Here is a 19,850-nt window from a genome sequence, read left to right on the forward strand (position 1 = left end):
GTTGACTGGGGTCGGGCGAGTTCTGCTTTTTAATCTATTTCAGTAAAGTTCATTTGGTTTATTTTGAGCAGTCATACAGTGCATTTGCGTCGTCTAGCGTAGCGACCGACCGATCGATCGGATTCATTTTACCCAAATCTATTAGAGCCTGGCTTTCAATAGTGTCAATGCGAAATCCACCCTCTATTCATCCATCTGCCACTGGTACTCCAACTCTCTTATATTGCTCTGCTGGTTCCTGGCCTTGAACCACTCCTTCTCAAATCCATTGCCTCTATCAACGCCATCCCACCGATGACCGGGCCGTATCCCATACCGATTCGGCGGGGCTGCACCTTGATAGATAGGCTTCCCCTTTGCCTTCCCTTTTGCTCCGCTCTTCGCCTTCGCCACCTCACCACCTCCTCCATATCCAGCCATCGGGTCTCCCCACCGCTGCCGCTCTTTCATTTCCTCATTCATCTCCACATCATCTTCCCCTCTCGCCAGCGGCATGAACTTCGCGTCCTTCAGCTTATCTCTCCTTTCCTGGGCCGCCCGTTTCTGTACATCTCCCTTCAAAGCCTCTTCTGCCTCTTTCTTCTGCCTCTCTTCCTTCTCAGCCGCCTTTCTTGCTTCCGCCCGTTTCATAGCCACGTTGATAATGCGCCCCGATGCGTCGCGGTAGATTGTTTCCCCCGCCTTTTCGCTCATCTCTGCTTTCGCGCGCTCCGCTTCGCGCCGTTCGTGTCGCTCTCGTGCGGCGAGTTGAGAGGTGACGGCAGAGGCGGATTGCAGACCTGCGTGGGCGCCAGACTCCATTTTCTGGACATCTGCCTCGTTGATGTTGGCGACGACAGGGTTTTCTTCTGCGGCCTCGGCTGATTGCTGGGCGGAGTTCTCGTGGGCGGCGTTGGCTAGGATGGTGTCTGCTGCTGCTTGCTCGCTGTTCGTGGGAGCGGGTGTACCGATGGTCTGCCAGCTAGACTTCTTCGCGCGACGAAACTCGGCGGACTTGGTATTGTTGACTGGAGAGGATTAGCTTTCATGTCATCTCTGGACCGCATGCTACGCTGGAATTACCTGTGAGAGGAGCATCTTCTTCATCATTCCTGGTCGCTCCACCGTTGCCCCACCCGGAGACATCATCTTCTGCAATCACAAGCCCGGTTGAGATTCCATCCTTTCGTTTGCGCTTTTTAGATTTCTTTTCTGGCTGTGAGTCCGCAGTCAGGTAGTTCTTAGCCAAATAATCAGCGAGTGACATAATGATCAAGTCGCAGCGACTGAATGCAGGTGATATCTGTCCAAAAGCCTTCTGTCATGGTGAGTTAGGTGCGTAGAGCCTGTGAGAGCTGTTCTACACGACAGTTTGCGCCCTTTCCGACCAAATTTGACATACTTGGCAGTCACGTGAGATATTTGCCAAGCATGCGAGTCTTGGCGCTAATGAAATGGCACATCGATTTGTCCTCAATTCATATTATAATCGTTGGCAATAGAAGCTCTTGTATGCAGACAACTATTGGTAGCAAGTCCGCCCACCTATTGATCATGTCTGTGTGATCCTCTTCATTGACATTCGTCGAGCCCAGGTCATCCCGGAATTAGAGTTCGTTCTAGGATCAGAAGTGGTAACACATTAGGACAGCTTAGAGCCTTAGACAAGTCGTCCTATTTTAATGTCCTCACTCCTCCAATGAAGCCTTTCGGGGACGAGACCGGTTGCAGATCTAGTACAGCACTAGCAGACAGATTCAGTATTAGCTAGTAATATAGTAGTCCACCCCTCAGCGGTCCAGGAGCTCCGGGATTTTAGGAAAAAGGTGGGTGAGAAAACCCGACGTCTCTGTGCTATAAATGACTTCTGGAAAAAATGGTGAGAGCAGAAGGAGGAGGTGCGATAACTTGGGGATACAGCCTAATTAGGGCAGTCTGAGGTAATCCCCCAGCCACTGAACCTCAATCATACAAATCGAATATTTCTTCTTCCACGAAAATCTCGGCGAACAGCACCCGAGTCGGCTAAGACTCTAGGTTCACGCCTTTTTCCAGCCCTTAAAGCTCAATTAGACAGAGAACGACCTAATCTGGTGCGGCTTAATCAAAATGTGACCAAAACCATACGGCCATTGATGCCAAGATGCATCTCTTAGGATCTAGATTGGGCTTTCCACGCCTCTACTCGGTACAAAATGTGATAGATCGCCTGATATTGGAAATGGGGAAAACCTCTGAAAAACAGTTGTTAACATCCATGAAAAGGTCAAACGTATATATGATATATCTAAAGTATTGACTCCATATCCGCATAATTTGAATGGTTCATTACCTCTCATGATGTACCCCCCTATAGTCGCTATAATTCTCACTATTATCCCTTTCACCCTGGCCACCGACTGTACAGTGTCCGACTCCTCCCCCTGGCCATTCGGCGGCTCATCAGGCGGATCATCATCAAGCGGATCATCATCCGGAGGAGGCTCGGTCACCGACGTTTGCGCTCAGTTTAAGAATGATGCTGCTCAATTTCAAGCCTGTACCGAGGAAGCAGCCAAGGGCTCATGCAATGCAGTAGGCGGTAGTGCCTGCTCGGATTCATCAGACAGCAGTGGTGATAGTGATGATTCGACCTCGTCCGACGACTCGGACGGCAGCGGGCTGATCAAGAAGCTCCGAGCCCGCAATACTTTGACCTGTACAAGCAGTGAGCTTTGTTATCAATACACCAATCATACACTGGTGTGTTTCGATATTGCTACTAGTAAGTAGATGTCTACAATCCTGTGCCTATGCCATGAGATCTGTACCGTGCTTTGGAGGATCAAAGGCTTGCGCTAAATTGCGTTCTCAGGCGACTACCACGACGATATTGGTGGAATGGGTAACTACCTTGAAGGCACGTACAAAACGCCAGACGGAAAGGTGACGGGGGAACCATCGACGGCGTCAGGAAGTGCGCATTCAACCGCAACAGATACTAGCAGCAGTACTGCGACACATGCTGGTAATAACAGTCAGAGCACCTCTTCTTCCACCGCAAAAGCACCTTCAAACGCAGCGGCAACGACGACTAGCGCTTCTGCGACTCCTGCATCTGGCGGAGAAATTATGAGAGCTCATGCTTTGGTTGGCGCATTGGGGCTGGGTGCCGCACTCGTCTTGTAAAAGGAGCAGGTAGATTATCGTCGGCTGAAGATGATATTAGATGGATGAGTAATATAATTGATGATGGCTTTTCGCAGTGAGACCCTAGTTGTATGGACGCTCATAAATTATGTCATACGGTAATGGTAGCGAGGGCGATGAACGGTAAACGACTATGAGGTGGTCGACAGATTTGAAGATCTTACTCAACGATATCATGTTGGAGGAAGACTCTTACAAAGGTGTGTTCACAATGACGGGGAGAGCATCTAATTTTGTGGACAGCCAAATTATCAGAAAACGCTTGCGCTAAAACTTGAGGGAGGCTAGCAGAAAGCGGTTGGCGCGGAAGTAGAGGCTAGCTAGCTGGATTTGGCACGCTTTACTGAGGTAGGTTAATCAAGTAACTAACCTGCCTTACCTGCACAATTTGCGGAGAGGAACGCTCCTACATCCCACTTCTGGGCTTCCGACAAACGTTTCCTACATATTTACGGTTCCGATGCATAGCTAGCAGGAGTTTGGATGCTTTTCACCTTTTTGTACATCGCTCGAGACCTCATCTTGGTACTGAACTGAGAATGCTCGACGCTTTCAAACCTCCGCCCTCCCTTTTGAACTACCTTCTGTTGCTCATCGTATCGTCTCCTCGCCTCTGAAATATTTGTCACAGCAACTTTATGCGCTTCAACTTTTCGTCCGTGGTGCTCCTCTCTTACTACCAGCAAAAAGAGAACGTATTCACGTTCTTTGCATCTCTGATACCCATTGCCTAAAGCCAGAGCAGCTGCCCATTGCAGATCTCCTAATCCACGCTGGAGATCTGACGAACGCAGGGACCGCAGACGAGATTCAGGATCAAGTCGATTGGCTTAAAAGCCTAGACTATAAGTATAAGATTGTGATTGCTGGCAATCATGATAGCTACTTCGATCCGCGTAGTCGAGGGGAGCAGGACAAGTATAGGCAAATCAATTGGGGAGATGGGCAGCAAAAGATACTCTATTTGCAGCATTCGAGTATCGAGCTCGACTTCAATCAGCATGGACGAACACTGACGGTATTCGGCGCTCCTCAAATTCCTGCTTGTGGCGGACCCGAATTTGCTTTTCAGTATCCTCGAGGGCAAGATGCATGGAGCGGTACGGTCCCCGCAGATACTGACATTCTGGTCACTCATACTCCGCCGAAGTATCACTTGGATCTTCCCAGGGGCATGGGCTGCGAATGGCTTCTGGAGGAAGTTTGGCGGGTAAGGCCGCGGTTGCACGTTTTTGGGCACGTCCACTGCGGTCATGGGCAAGAAGGCGCATTTTGGGATGACGCACAGAAGGCCTTTGAGCGACTCGGCGCAAGAAACGAAAGAGGGCCGTTGGTTGACTTAGTAGGGTTGCGAGGCTGGCTAGACGCTGCAAGGTTGTTGGTGAGCAGTACTCTGGGCCTGATCTGGAGTAGAGTCTGGGGAGGAACCTCCAACAATACCCTAATGGTCAATGCAGCGCTGATGACGGGCTCTACCGGAAGGTTAGGGAATGTACCACAAGTGGTTGAAATCTGAAAGCGTCCGCTGTGACTCTCAACCAAGGTTTCCAGAGACAGTTCTCAACGGCTATTGAATGAGGTTTGGAACTTTGTTACTGGCAACTTTACCACCCCTTTGCGACCTTTTCTCCTTCATAAAGAACAAGGCTGAGTACGTGCCGAACCTTGCAGCCCAAGTGTGTGTGGAACGTGGCTCACAATTGCATGAATAATGTGGGGTCGAAGCCATTACTTACGAAGGTAACCCGTCTGTGGTTGGGTGCCAATAGCCCGCCCAATAAGGAGATTCCACCTCTCTTCATTAACTAAATACAACAAGTGCACACCATCAACATGTACACAGCCTGTCAGACACGGTACAGCGCATGGATCCTACATGGCTCTAATTCGTCAGCCTTGTGAAATCTACGAAGGGCGCATCATGATACAGGCCCGTGCCTCGAATGTGTGCATTTAGCCTGCAACTTGCTCGCATGTATACATTCTATGGTATGCTGATGTGCTACGCTGAAGATACGTATGTGGATGCAACGTTCATACTATTCTCAAGGTAGCCTTGTGCTGCTGAGCCCCCGATACAGGCCGAGGACGTCTAGCTTAAGCCTTACGTGAATGGATTGACAGCGACTTAAGTTGCCGCTGAATCCCTTTCTTCGCTGTGATCAGGGACCAGACTTATCTGTCAACTTAATCAAGCTTCTTGAAATTGGGCACGCTCAAACGCATTCAAACACTTCTTCGTCAGACATCCAAAATGTTGCGTCCTCGATTGATGCTTCAATACCTTATGTGCCTGCTATGTCTTATGAACCCGATACCTGCTGTACGCCACAAAGGAAGTCAGCTAGAACCACGTCAAGCGGCTCAGTATCTGTACGTCTCCTCTGTTTGGCACCGCCTGCAGCTCATCTAGCCTAGAAACATTGCACGCGGTCTACTACGCTCCGGCAAAATTGTCCGCTACATCAGCGATATACCCTGCGACGTCATACAAACCCTGGAAAATGATGCAAATGAAGCCCAAGACTTCGTCGAAGATCTTAAGCAGGGCAAAGTCCCCACCCTGATCGAAAATCTTCCGAATGAAGTGACGGGCGCCTTTAAAGACGTCCTGAGCTTGTTTGTCACTCTACCTAGTGAGCTTGTTGGCGCCGCTGAGGCTGCTGTCACGGACGCTGTCCATATTTTCAACGACATTGAGACGGGAGCTATTGTCTCGGACCTCGAGGAACTACCAGGAGTAATAGTATCAGACGTGACTAGCGCGTGGGGTGACCTTACATCAGGACTAGAGGACGATTGGAACGCTGCAACGCATGCCATAGCGTGTTTCTTCGGTGATTGTCCTACCAGCACTGCCGCTACGGGGACATGTCAAGGCCAAACTGAAGCTAGTGCCACAAGCGAAGACGGCCCCTCGACAGAGACCAGCGTCATCACCTCCGAGGTCAGTATAGCTAGGTCGTACTACGCTTCGGCGACGAGTGTTCCTCCAGTCGCCACGATGGGCGAAGCTACTCCTGTGCAGACGCCCAACAGCGTACCGGCGCCCACTGATACTACCCATGCCACAGGGCAGGCCTCAACTTTGGGCAGCCAGACCACGGGCGCACCTGCCACCTCCCCGAGTGTCCCAGCTGATAGCGGATCTAAGGGGATTGATGGTGCCACAAAGGCGGGCGCAATTGCTGTTTTGACACTACTCTGCGTCGCTTTCTGGCTTTGAGTAATTGCGCGCAGGTGCAAGGCTGACGATGAACTATTCTTGGGTCCAAATCTTGGAGCTACAGATAGGGAGACCTTTGCATCAGCCTTCTAAACGACAATACGACCTGATTGCCAGCAATTTCTTGTTGAGATTCCATAAACCCATATGATGTCGTGTAGACCAGACTTCATCGATTATTTCCTACTCAATATTTACCCTTTCTCAAAGGACTACAATTTTCTGCCACAAATTGGGAGCACTTCCCGTCAGTCGAGCCCAAACAGATGCGATTATTGGCGCAAATTTAGTCTCAACACATCATTCAAAGTGTTGACATTGAGACATTGAGACACATGGCGCAAAGTATGCAACAATGTCGCAGATTCATGCACCATCATTTGAAATCCTTATGTTTCCAGGAAAGAGATTCAGATATGACGATAAACAGGAGGTTGGTGTTCTGGTAGGAACTAGCGTAGGGTATGAAATAGCCAATTGCAACCGAGTTGGAGCTGACCAGCCACCCGATTTCTACAATCTCATTGTTCGCTTCGTGCCTTCGAGTTCCTATTGTCGTGATCTTTAGCCTCCTGAGAAAGCACTAGCGTGGCTAGTTCCAGGAGAGGAACACAAAGTGCTGCAAACATCTCCTCTACTCCTTCGCATTTCTGTCTCACACGCATCCTTTGTTCTGGATACCCAACCCTTCTTTGTCCCTTGTACCATTCTCTACCACTTTGATAGTGGTTTCTGCTGGGCGGAAATACCTTTCAATACATACGCACACCTTTTTAATCACGTCCACCACCACGCTTTAGTTTCCAACGATACTCAGCATTTCATTCACTACATCTTCGACTCTATTGGATAGTCACTTCGACAGTGAATTTCCATCTGCAGGATCAGAACACAGAACATTAATTTATTACATACGATATGACGGTAAGTAACAGCTAGCGCTGAACACACCGAGCGCATACACCGCTAGCGGCAAGGCGGCATCCGCACGCCAAGGCTTCCCTGTCAGCCCGAGGACGCGACTTTTTTTCATTTCTTCCTCAACAAAGCGTGACCGAACAAATGATACTTGGAGATATAGCTGACATGACAACTGCTACCATAGGGACCACGCCGTTCCACACGCAATGTGAAGCCCTCGCTAGCAGCTAAGGAGGCTGCTGCCAGTAAAATGGCACAAGACGCTCTTACCCAGCCGGCTGGTGTGAGGAAGTCCGGCGGTCGACCCAAGAAATCAACCAAGAAAGCCGGACGGCCTCGCAAGAACGAGGTTGCCCCTAAATCCCCAACTAAACAGCGCCGCCGACCTGCGGCTACGAAAGCCACCGCGAACAATGTCACGGCATCTGCAGCTCCAGCCCCAGCCCAAGCACGCGCGAAGAAACCAGCCCAGTCAAAGGAGCCCGTCACACTCAACGAGCGCTCCTACTTTCGTCTTAACGTCTTCGTCTGCGGAGAAGGCTCGAACTCCGAGCTTGGCTTGGGCCCTTCAAAGCGCTCGATTGACGTCAAGCGTCCCCGTCTCAATAGGCTTCTTGACCCCAGCTCGGTCGAAGTCGTGACCGTCGGCGCTGGTGGTATGCACGTCGCAGTCGGTACCGCCAAAGGGAATGTTTTGACTTGGGGTGTGAATGACAACGGCGCTCTTGGACGTGACACCGAATGGGACGGTGGTATGAAGGACGTGGACGAAGAATCCGAGAGTGACGAGGACCAAGACGATAGCGGTCTCAATCCGAAAGAATGTACTCCAGCACAGGTCGAACTTCCTGAAGACGTTACCATTGCCAAGGTCTCTGCTGGCGACAGTCACACGCTGGCACTCACAGACGACGGGAACGTTTATGGTTGGGGTACCTTTCGTGTAAGCACCTTCACTGAAAACCTTACGTGGTAATCGTTGACTGACTAAACAGAACTCATCCGGCATACTTGGCTTCTACCAAGATCCTTCCTTCATTCACCGCCGCGATGGTAACACTACCGGAAAAGGCTTCATCTTTACTCAGAACACACCGCGCCTCTACGTCGAGCTAAAGGATATCGTGGATATCAAGTCTGGTGCAAACTTTGCAATGGCACTCACTGCGAAAGGTTTAATCTATATCTGGGGCTGTGGCGAACAAAATCAACTCGGGCGTCATATCAACGAACGTATTGATGTCGAAAGCAAAGGCTGCCTCGCCCCATCTCTCCTCCGCACCGGCCACAAGAAGTTCAGAGCGATCTTCAATGGCGCCGACCACGCTTTCGCCATCGACTCGCAGAATAAGGTCTGGTCCTGGGGACTCAATAGTTTTGGCGCCACCGGTATTTCGAATGACGCCGGAAAAGACCGTGCAACTGTTTACACCCCCACTCTGGTCAAATCCCTCAATCAAGATCCGACCGATCCTGTGATCTTCCTCTGTGGCGGCCAGCATCACTCTATCGCTGTCACTGAATCCGGCACGCCTTTTGTGTTCGGTCGCATCGACGGTTTCCAAGCTGGTATTGACCCTGCCTCATTTCCCGACTCCGATGTCATCAAGGACGAGAGCGGCAATCCCCGCATCCTCATCAAACCTACAGAGATTCCCAACGTTGGTAAAGTAAAGTACGCTGCTTGTGGAACCGATCACTCCCTTGTCATCGACGATGAAGGCCATATCTGGACTTGGGGCATTAGTGTCACTTACCAGACTGGACAAGGCACTGAAGATGATGTCGAGCAACCAACCAAAATTCAAACCACGGCCACCAGCTCAGAGCAATTCATTTGGTGCGGTGCTGGAGGTCAGTATTCGATGTTCGCAAGCGTTGATCACCCTGGGCCTATTCCGCCCCCAAGACAATATTTTGCCCAGAAGAAGGGTGCCAACGGACACGTCAACAAGACCAACAATATCGGCGGTTTCGTTGATGGTGGCATTGACCCAAAGGCACACGTCAACAATACAAATCATGTTAAGAACGCCAGCAATACTACCAATGCCAATGGTTTCGTTGAGGGTGGTGTTGATCCAATGGTCGGTATCATTACTGGCAATAATGAGGACAGTGATCAGGCGATGATGAGCGGGGGTCTTGGTGGGAATGTCGACTCCGAAGACTCTGAGTAGCCCTGAACGCATGGCGACTCACAGTATTTGCAAAATTCTTGAAATTTGAATGAGACTCAGACAGAAGAAAGACTCGAATGGATACAGATGAATTAATTCTAATCGAACCCGAATTAGAACGTGAGATGGATACATACATGGTGGACCTGAATCGCGAACGTTCAATAGCCCGCGTAAATACTTCGATAGGTGATCGTTCACGCGCATGGGAATGATTTTCAGGTTACGTTATCAAGATGGCAGTCAATTGAGAAGGCTGCATGGAAGATGGTATAAGTCATCGAACAGAGTCGAGAGAAGGAAGTGAAGATGGGAGGAAAACCCCACTTTAAGAGATATCAATTTCACATTCGCAAAAGTGTATTACATCTGTCTACGGATTGGCGCCGTGGTTGGCTTAAAGATGCATAGCGAGGGTGAACGGAAGGAAGGAAAATAACCTATGATAGATACCACTCCCAGATCATTGTACTTATATTGACATCAAAGAATAGTCGCACAATCACACTTAATGATTCTCATGTCCACTCTCGCTTTCCATTTCCACATACACTCATAGAAAGTGAGTAAGAAGCAATCACAGACTCCTACTTCCCATATCAAACGGCCCATCAGAACCATCATAAAACGTAAAGGGTATCTCTCGAGCGCAAAAAACCAAGAAAGCACGCTCGATCCTCCTCTCACATCTCAAAATCGACCTCCACATCCTCAACCTCAGTCCACACCGCACCCCCATCCACCGTCTCCACACTCTCCTGCGTCATCACTGTCACAGACTCGCCCTTCTCCTCTACCATATTCAACGGCTCATTAGCAGTGGATGGCACTGTGTATCCCGTGAACGGACTCATCATGCCAGCTCCACCATCCAGGCTGTCGTCTAGGGGAGTTGCAGGCGGGGGTGTCGCCATGGAGGCGAACGGGCTTACTATTACGGGCTCTTCCTGTAACGCTGGATCGAAGACTGGGGCGAGGTGTGGAGAAACTGTGGTCTCTTCGATGACAAAAGTGTGGTCCACAGCTAGTGGGGTGGTAAAGCCAGGGTCCTGCATGGTGAGTGGGGGGCCGATAGCTGCGGGATTGGTGATGAGGGCAGGTTCTTCGATTGTAGAGATGGCGGTAGTGGTAGGGTTAGAGGTGACGGGTACGGGATCGAAGCCACCGCTGAACGCGGAAATGTCGGTTGCAGGGGGAACACTGGTGTCGTAGTACTCAGAATCCGAGATGACGGTGTCTGATTCTGTCACGATGACTGTGTCAGTGGTAGTGGTTTGGTCTTGGATTGTGGACGCTTGGGCTTGGTGAAATTGAGGAGATTCATTATCGTCTTGGTTCTGACTTGGTTCGGTTGAGGGTTGGGAACCCTCGTTTTGAGCTTGTTGCACAGCATCGTTATTGTTCTCAACCGTAGGATGTTGGCTATGGCCTGCAGGTGACTGATGACCCATGTGTAATGATTCAGTTTGTGAGTGTTCCGAGGATGGGCTTGAGAATCCTTGGACTAAGGTGCCGACTCCGGCGGCGGCTCCAATGCCAGCTACGGCGAATCCAGCGACTTCATATTTGCCAAGCTTGTTCTTGACTTTGACCGGTTCGTTTGGTCCAGCGTGATTCAGAGCTTGTGAATTTTGTGATGATGAAGTGAAGGCATTGCTAGGCTGAACATGAAGAGGCTGTGTTGGTGGATTCGACTCTGTTTGTTGTACCACTGGATGACCAAGGATAGGCTTAGAATCACCGTCCGCTACTAAGTGCGCACCAGGATGGATAGCCGGAACTTTCTCAGGTACGATCGGCGTCGGCGATATGATTTCTAGATAATCTAGTGGTGCCAGCCCGACTTTGGTGGTGTTTCCTTTGACTCTGACTTTGCACCATCCATCTTGTTCCAACGAGGCTGATTTCTCCACGATTTCAAGCTCGTCTCCCTCCTTGAAACTTAGCTCTTCGTCATCGTTAGCGTCTCGTTCGAAATCGTATAGAGCCTTGGCTACAAGTAGTACCGTCTTCTTCGGTGGAGGTGGTGCTTTGCGTCGCACGACCGTGGTCCGTTTTTGCTGGAAAGGAAATCCGTCTGCTGCGTTTGTTGCTGAGTTTGGAGAAATTGTAGGACAATAAGGAGGAGGAGATGCGACGGGAGAGGATGTATTGGAAGTCGCGGAAGGGGAGCCTATCTCCACTGGATTGGAGGTGGCAGGAAACATGTTGTTGACATTCTGGCCAGGAACCATTCCAGCAGCATATAAGGCTTGGTTGTCCTGGTTTGGCGAAGACAGCGTATCAAGTGTTGCAAGCATTTGTTGTGCTTGAGCTATCATCGCGCTTCTGTGAGTACGTCCCGGATGTCCTTCAGGAATTTGCAGTGCGTCCAGGCGATGTAGGACGAAGCGCTCGGTCAAATCTACAATGCGCCTACGTTCCATGTCTCGAGCATGCGAGTCAGCAGGCGGCGCTCTGATGAAGACCTGACACTGCGGTTTCAACTGTGTGTGGAACCAACGATTGACTTCATTCAATTGGATCTCTAGTGGGGGCGACGCGTTTTGCATCGAAGATGGAATACCTTCGCTACCCACATTTGGTTGACCAACAGCACTGACATTGGGAGCAATCTGGGTGGTCTGCCTTTGGTCCACAGGTAGCCTCTGGGATGGCTCTGCAGATGGTTGAGCATATGCTTTAGGCATCTGTTTTGCGGCTCTAGCTCGCTCTTCAGCCCATTTCGTCGATGCAGCATTTCTTGCCGTACGAGTGTTCTCGGAAGACATGAGGATGATCCAGCCATTCAATACCGCTCTGAGTCGGCCATCCAATTGTGAGTGTACGCCAGTCATGTCCAGATCGACCGAAGGATACAGGCTACGAAAACCTGCACGCTCACCCAACCATTTAACGATTGCAATGTACTGATCATAGAACACAATGATAGCCTGCCCTGGTGGTATCCGGTCTGCTGAGCATATGAGCCAATGTATTACCCTCCCCGAATTTTCGCCGATCATCTTATCTGCTTTTTCGACATCGTAAGCCCTGAGATTGCTGTCGCTCATAAGGAAGCGCCAATCGTTTATATGCCCAACCTCTTCCTGTAAACGTTGTAAAGGCTGCGGAAAACCAGCCCGGTCGAAATGCTTGCAAAGCTTGTCGAATGAGGATTTATTACTTCTGACATCGGCCCAGACCTTGCTAGAAAAGCGCCCGGGAGACAACGTTGGCAAGCCTGGGAAGCAAGTATAACCAATATCCGTGGGCCTCAAAAGTCCAGCAGTCGTTGCCAGCGTTTCGTATGCGTCCAGATTTGCGCTCAAGTTCTCTTTGAATGCGTCTTCGCCAATCGCCGTTCTAAAAACTTGCTGGACGAGTCTAGGACCAAGGCGAGGGTACGTTGTCTTGTAATTTGGTAGACTACTGGTAAGCTGCGCTATCAAAGCACCTATGAAGTAAATCGCCGTAAATACACTGTTCACAAGCATCGGGTCTGCCAGTCTCGGCGCAAGCGATTCGAACAGTCTATTGACCTCCCCAGAGAACAATTTTACTTCAATGTGTTGGGTAGCAGAGGTAAGAGCTTTTGTAAGCGCATGCTCATCGACGAGCCCAGCGGCCGAAAGACGATTGCCAAATTCTCTGAGCACGTAATTGACCGTTTCGTAGGCTCGGCGTTCGCGTTCTGGATCTTTGAAAACCGCTGAAGGCACTGGAGCGGTTGTAGAGCGCTGAAGAGGAGAAGGGCCCGCAATCGATGGGGATCTCACATTGCTCGTAGCATTCTTCAAAGCTGGTGCAGCTCGAAGCACCGCTCCGACAAGCGAAACGGCTGAAGCGGCTGCTGAGAGGGTGCCTGTGGGATCGACGTCCGTCCACGACATTGCTGATCAAGTGATTGAGCCGACCCGGGAGTGTGGCCTCCAGGATGATGAGCAGTCCTCAAACATAGCAGTAAGAGAGGACGAGGCTGAGGGCCAGCAGCCGTCTTTGTCTCACAAGGATCATAGCTCCGAGCTTCATAGAATCAGCCTCTACTGGAGGGGGTTGGTATGGGTCGCGAAAGGGAGTATTCCGCGCCAACATTGAAGCAGCTTGATGCCAGAAGAAGACTAAGGCTGCCTTTTGGCGTTTCCGGGCGTGTTTAGCGACCTCACTACGCCCCATGCTTGCTGAATTAGGACAGCGACCAGACCTAGAAAGGTAGGCTCTCGGCTACACCTCCCGGGCCATCAGATCCATGGATCGAGAGGGATGTTGCTGCCATGACCAGACTGTCAAACTAACCATATCGTGATTTGGTATTTCGGTGTTGTTGGAAGCATTGGTATATTTACAACATCGTCATCACCGCCAGCTAAAATCAAGTCTGTGAAGGCTTCTTGCCATCGTCATATTCGGTAGATGGGGCTGCTGGCACCTCTAATCCCTCCACCTTCCACTCCATCCCAATGTACGCATCGCTCATTACAAGGACGGTGACGCATTTGAGTTCCCTGTCTGGTGAGAGTTTGATCGTGGACTTCGCCTGTGCCTTATCCTTTGCCGGCCTTTGTTGCTTCTTTCCCAGCGAAGGCCAACTGACCCTTCTCAAGGCAAGTACCTCTTCCTTTTCTGGGTGGACCACGATCACAAAGAATCCTTCCGATTGCGGTTTTGGATATTGCGGGGCGTAGATACGATACTCGGAGCTGAGCGCGCTATTGAGGCGGGAAAGATTGATCGTAAAGCCCAGTGCAGTGACGTCGTTGACCTTGATCTGAACCTTGGGCAACGTATTGACGATTTTCAGAAGCTCAGGGTCTCTGGATTGCGGCAAGTCTAGACTTCGAAATATTCGAGACAACTGTGGCTGTTCCAAGGATACTATTTTATCCAGCGATCTTGGCTTGGTCTGCTTTACTCTTTCCTGCATGCTCTCGTTGTCCAAATCAAGACCTGGTAAAATGGAAAGAGGTCCGTCATCGGGCCATCGTGCGGATTTGACGCATTGAAGCAACGTGATCATCATCTTGCAACTTGCGAAGAAGCCAAGCTCTGTGAGTACATCAATTGATGCTTGGATGATACGAATACTTTGGTCAAGGACTGAATTTTGGTCACCGACGTAATCAGAAATGGGCAACTCAATCCGTGAAAAGAAAGCTTGTAAGAGGAGGAATGCCTTTACATGTGGATCCCACATAGGCAATCCGTCCATCTTGTCGGTACTTAGGGGTAGGTTTTTTGAGAGCTCCGCATTAATTAGGTCCTCGTTGTGTCTCACAGGGAGCTCATCAAATTCGGTTGCCCCACACATCCAGGATAGGACATCATGGAAGCTAGCATTGCGAGTTGCCCGCTTGACAAGATGACGTATTGTCCTGTGCGAGAGGTAGTAATAACTCATTATCTTGCCCATCGATGTTGACTCAATTTGTCCGTCTGGATGAACTTCAAGACAGCTCGACTCTGCCAATTGACCGAGGGACTTCGTCACCAATTCTGTCATATAATCATTAGCAATATACTGTGCAGCCACCGTATTATGCTCTTCAGCGGAGATTTCGAGACCATAATATGATGGGTTCTTGTGCAAGCGCCGGAAGAAGAAAGTCCATGTCAGGTAATCAAGAGCATCTTGTAAAGATGCGATGGTACCAGCAGATGCCTCTGCACCCAAATGATTGTCCAGCACATTATGTAAGGAAGACTCCACAGGGAAGCCAGTATGAAGGAAATGTTTATAGAAGTCCTTTTTTGCGTCTTGGGTGAAGATGCGAGCAACTCCGGAGGAGTCGAACTGCGGTCTTCCTGCACGCCCGAGCATTTGAAGCACGTCTGTAAGGTCCATGTCTTTATAGCCTTCAATCTTAGCGTCAAAAAATTGAGTACCTTTCACAACGACTAAATGTGCTGGAAGATTTACACCCCATGCTAGAGTGCTCGTGGCCACCAGAATTTGTATCTGATTATTGGCGAATAGTTCCTCTGCCAGCTGACGATCGCTTTCAACAAGACCGGCATGATGCAAGCCGATTCCAAAGCTCAAAGCTTGACGTAGTGCTTCATCTTTGACACGAGAGAGATTCAATTCAAGATCGTCTTCAGACATGCGGACAAAGCGACGAGGGTTGTCCTCCATTCCGCAAAAATTTATAAGGTCTTTGGCGGTCAAACGAGTCTGCCGTCGCGAAGGGACGAAGACAATGACAGGCTTATCCGGGGACTGAGATTTGATAGCCATGAATGTCGGCCGATTCATCGACTGCATCAATGGACAGAAGCCACGTTGCTCAGGAAAGCCATCTATGAAGATTTCCAGAGGTACAGGTCGCACGGAGTGACGAAAATTGAAGAGACCTTCTTTGACACCAAGCCAGTTTGCGAGGTCCATTGCATTAGCACAGGCCGTCGACATGCCTACCAGTCGGACGGAACCCTCCGATTGAGATGCGATGTAATTCATGCGGGATACAATGATCTCAAGAATTGGCCCTCTGTCGCCACCCAGTAAATGTATCTCGTCAATGATGACTAGGCCCACTTGCCGGACGTAGCCTCTTGTTTGCCAGCTGCGACTTATTCCATCCCATTTCTCGGGTGTAGTTATGATAATGTCGGCATCCCGTATTGTCCGAGTGTCTGGCGTATTGTCTCCTGTAAGCTCTACGAGTTTCAAACCCATCTGCCTAGTCAAACGCTTCCGCCAATCCTGCACTCGTTCTCGCACTAAAGCTTTCATAGGTGCGATGTACACAACCTTCGATCCTCTCTTTTCGCGGAACATCCACCACATCGCTAATTCTGCAGCTACAGTCTTCCCACTTCCTGTAGGTGAGCCAAGTAAAACATTTGCAGGCGTGTGGTACAGAGTATGAAATATTTGTGTCTGCATTGGATTAAAGTAAGGAAAGCGTTGCCCATAGATCTCCTCAAGCCGTGGATTCTTCAAGGCAGCAACCGGTAACGGTTGAAGATCAAGCAGATCTGTATAGACACTTTCTGTGTCTGGCCGGATGAGGTGCTGGAACGAGACTGGTAAGACGGTCTCTGCACCGAGCCAACGATCAGAAACAGCCCTAACGTATACCTGAGATGGTAGAGGGTCAGACATTGGAATCGTGAAATGCATTTCATGATCATCGTACAGCTTCTTCCTAGTCAATATGAAGAATTCGTGATGATAGATCTCAGAGGTCTCCGAATTTTCCACCCAAATCCAGTAAGACTCAGAGGTACCATTGTGACGATCATTCCAGCGGAAGTTTGCAGAGAGGTACAGATGAATCCTCAGGACGTCTCTATTGAGTGGTGCAATCTCACACTCTACATCCAATGTTGGAAAGTTGTCCAGCAATTTGCTGATCACGTTACCCATGCGATGATTGTGTACCAGATGACCTATTTCAGCAGTCTCCATGTCTCGCAATGATTCGATGGAGGATGTCTCGCTTTTATCATCGAGGTTCCTCAAAACTGGCTGCGGAAGGTCGAACTGATGAAATGGATGCATGTAGGGCCAGATCTGTTTCTCGATTGACTTGCAAAGTGTCACAAGAACGAGGCATTGGTAACCCCATCTCCTATTCAACGCTATCATGAAAAGAGCACGACATATTCTTGCAGCATTTTGTGCGACATATGCAGAGTCAGATACTAGAGTGAAATCATCGACCTTTGCTCGAGAGATGTACGACTGTAGAAGTATGTTTGTCTTCGTAGCCGGAGAACTCAAGTCACCTGCTATCTTGCATGGAGCGAAGACATGCTTCAAGTGAAGCAACTCTTGAGACTCGGAGTCACGGACCTGTATGTGATCGAACTCCCCACTCTTGCTGATCATTCTCAGAATACTAGCTTCGGTGGCTTGTGGCCTCATGTCTGCGTTGAACAATTCTATTGTTAATTGAAGCACATAATACTGACTCGCTATTCGGCCAACGTCCTTTGCACGAAGCTCTCCAGTCGACTCATTGAAGATTATCATTTGACTCTGCTGAAGAGTGCGTGCCGCGTCCACAATCAACTTGCGTCGCCTCTGTACTAGCTCCGGATCATCTGCATACTCTGACCACTCGATACCATATGTGAGTGGGTTTCGTTTCATTCTCACGAACAAGTAGGAGTAGCCAAGCCATTGGACAGCGTCTGCTACAGACGTCACTGTGCCGAGCGAAATTTCAGCATTGAGATTGTCAACTAATTTTCCTGAGAACCTTGACTCAATTGGCTGTTGCTGCGTCACTGCCGTCAAATAATGATGCAGCTTATCTTGTGTGGTGCATATGAAACCAATTCCCGTAGCCTGAAATTGTGGTCTACCAGCTCGACCGAATATTTGCAGAACGTCTAAGATGCCCAGATCCACAAATTTACCTTCTTGTGAACTGTAGATTTGTGTTCCTTTGATAATAACGGCAGCTGCAGGAAGATTGACACCCCACGCAAGCGTAGCCGTACAGCATAGAACACCAATATGACCTGCTGCAAAAAGCTGCTCAGCCCTGTTGCGATCAGCTCGGGGCATTCCAGCGTGGTGTGTTCCAAAGCCTTTCGGAGCCAAATCTCGAAGCTCTTTGCCTCGAGTGGTTCTCAGCTCATTCATCGCCGAAGCATGACCGTCAACAGTGCTGCAATCGAACAAGTCCTGGCACTGGTCCTCCTCTGCTTTCTGTATCAGCATTCTTGCTGTACCGACAGTATCTTTTCTCGAATGCACGAAGACCATTATCTGATGGCCTAGCTTTAGCATGTCTTTTACCTTCTCGAATGTTGTTTGATCGATGTTCTCCCTTGAGGCCTTGGATCCAGCCTTCCCCTTCACCCCAATAAAATGTTGTTCAAGCGGTACTGGTCTGAATGATGCGTCAAAGTAGAACAGCCCTGCCATGCGATTGACTTTCAGAAAGTCCGCCACGTCTATGTAATTTGGCAATGTCGCGGAAAGCCCCACAATCCTGATCAACGATTGTGTACTTTCCACCTGTCGCTCGGTTCGAGCCACCAGCGACTCGAGGACGGCACCTCTCTCGTCATGAAGCATATGTACCTCATCAATAATCAGCAGCCGGACCTTCTGTACGAGCTCCGTGTCTCCAGTACTTTTGCGGGTGACAACATCCCATTTTTCAGGAGTCGTGACGATGACCTGCGTCTGTTCGATTTCTTTCTTAGTCAAATGCATATCACCGGTGAATTCTCTGACTTGGACCCCTAGCCAAGTAAGGCGTCGGCCTAGCTTTTCGGTCACTTCTGCTGCTAGGGCTTTCATTGGAGCAACATAGACTATCTTGAAGTCGCGGACATTGACCACGAAGTCTTCAGCATCTGGTTCCTCATTAGGGTGTGGTACAACATTGTGTCCAATGGTATTGAGAATTGTAAGCATCGCCGCATCAGTCTTACCAGCCCCAGTAGGCGCGCAAACCAACATATTCTCACTCGTATGGTACGCTACAGGGTAAAGTAGACTTTGCATACGGTTCAGGGTTTTGTAGCCTCTGAAGGTCTGACGACAAAGGCTATCCATTTCACTTATGTCAATAAGTTTTCTCCCTTTACCCAGGATACCCACGGTTGTAGCTGGAATAGAGTATTCCTCATACCTCTCGCGTTCGATCCTCTGACTCCCACTGGGAAGCCCATACTTCCGGCCACCGTGGGCTAAAGTGTGACCAGCTTCGTGGGCTTTATAAACATGCGGATATTGAGGAGCATCTCTACTTTGCGCTTGCCTCAGCGGAGCGCTTTTGTGCTCGAGGTCTTGTCGCTGGAGGGCCTGCTGCCGTTCCTCCTTGGTTTGAAGGCGACTCAAGACACCATTATTGGCAGGAGATATCTGCTGTTTACTTGACAAAATTGATCTGCGATGAGCGATCATCTCAATCACGAGATCAAGATCATCGTAGCCGATTATTTCTACAAGTGACATTTGCAATTCATCGTTCTCCATGTCTGAGATCAAAATAGCATGAAAGTGCTGGTACAGCTCATCTGCTTCCGTACTAGGCTTCTTATTCGCGAGAGCCTGAGTTTTTTCTCGCAGCCACTGAGATGCATCCTTAGGTACTTCCGTAGGCGGCAAGACATCCGCGGCATCTATCTGGTCGCTACTATAGTCGTCCCCAAGTTCGTTGCTTGAGATATCCCAGATATCATCAGATCCGCTATTGGTTAATTCATCATCGTCCAGAAAAAGATCCTCGCCGTATATTGGACCTTGCTCGGTGGCTTGATCCAGTTTCAACTCTGCTATTGCCTGCCGCATAGCCGTAAGCTGCGATAGCCATTCTGCTTGGGCGTTATCAAAAGAAGGAGACATGATGCTTTTTCAAACTTTTATCCTGCAAAATGGGTTCAAAAGTGCAGGTGGCAAAAAGGAAGAG

The 19,850-nt window shown here is 49.6% G+C and overlaps 6 protein-coding genes across 6 annotated transcripts; 3 read left to right on the forward strand and 3 right to left on the reverse strand.

Moving 5' to 3' along the window:
* Positions 1–183: 183 nt before the first annotated feature.
* Positions 184–1,246, reverse strand: KY384_005527 (uncharacterized protein; the record flags this gene model as incomplete). Its single annotated transcript, XM_044814027.1, has 2 exons — positions 184–1,007; positions 1,063–1,246. The coding sequence occupies 2 exons, from the start codon at positions 1,244–1,246 to the stop codon at positions 184–186; spliced, it is 1,008 nt and encodes a 335-aa protein (XP_044669328.1).
* A 1,613-nt stretch (positions 1,247–2,859) lies between these two features.
* Positions 2,860–4,880, forward strand: KY384_005528 (uncharacterized protein; the record flags this gene model as incomplete). Its single annotated transcript, XM_044814028.1, has 3 exons — positions 2,860–3,138; positions 3,707–4,660; positions 4,809–4,880. The coding sequence occupies 3 exons, from the start codon at positions 2,860–2,862 to the stop codon at positions 4,878–4,880; spliced, it is 1,305 nt and encodes a 434-aa protein (XP_044669329.1).
* A 542-nt stretch (positions 4,881–5,422) lies between these two features.
* On the forward strand, positions 5,423–6,394 carry KY384_005529 (uncharacterized protein; the record flags this gene model as incomplete). Its single annotated transcript, XM_044814029.1, has 2 exons — positions 5,423–5,491; positions 5,582–6,394. 2 exons carry the CDS (start codon positions 5,423–5,425, stop codon positions 6,392–6,394), a joined length of 882 nt encoding a protein of 293 aa, XP_044669330.1.
* A 1,171-nt stretch (positions 6,395–7,565) lies between these two features.
* On the forward strand, positions 7,566–9,495 carry KY384_005530 (uncharacterized protein; the record flags this gene model as incomplete). The annotated part of the gene is made up of 2 exons (XM_044814030.1): positions 7,566–8,258; positions 8,311–9,495. 2 exons carry the CDS (start codon positions 7,566–7,568, stop codon positions 9,493–9,495), a joined length of 1,878 nt encoding a protein of 625 aa, XP_044669331.1.
* A 683-nt stretch (positions 9,496–10,178) lies between these two features.
* On the reverse strand, positions 10,179–13,367 carry KY384_005531 (uncharacterized protein; the record flags this gene model as incomplete). The annotated part of the gene is made up of 1 exon (XM_044814031.1): positions 10,179–13,367. The coding sequence occupies one exon, from the start codon at positions 13,365–13,367 to the stop codon at positions 10,179–10,181; it is 3,189 nt and encodes a 1,062-aa protein (XP_044669332.1).
* A 479-nt stretch (positions 13,368–13,846) lies between these two features.
* KY384_005532 (uncharacterized protein) lies at positions 13,847–19,786 on the reverse strand (the record flags this gene model as incomplete). Its single annotated transcript, XM_044814032.1, has 1 exon — positions 13,847–19,786. One exon carries the CDS (start codon positions 19,784–19,786, stop codon positions 13,847–13,849), a length of 5,940 nt encoding a protein of 1,979 aa, XP_044669333.1.
* Positions 19,787–19,850: the final 64 nt, after the last annotated feature.

This window comes from Bacidia gigantensis (assembly GCF_019456465.1).
Source record: "Bacidia gigantensis strain McMullin 20006 chromosome Unknown contig_245, whole genome shotgun sequence".
NCBI lineage: Eukaryota > Fungi > Ascomycota > Lecanoromycetes > Lecanorales > Ramalinaceae > Bacidia > Bacidia gigantensis.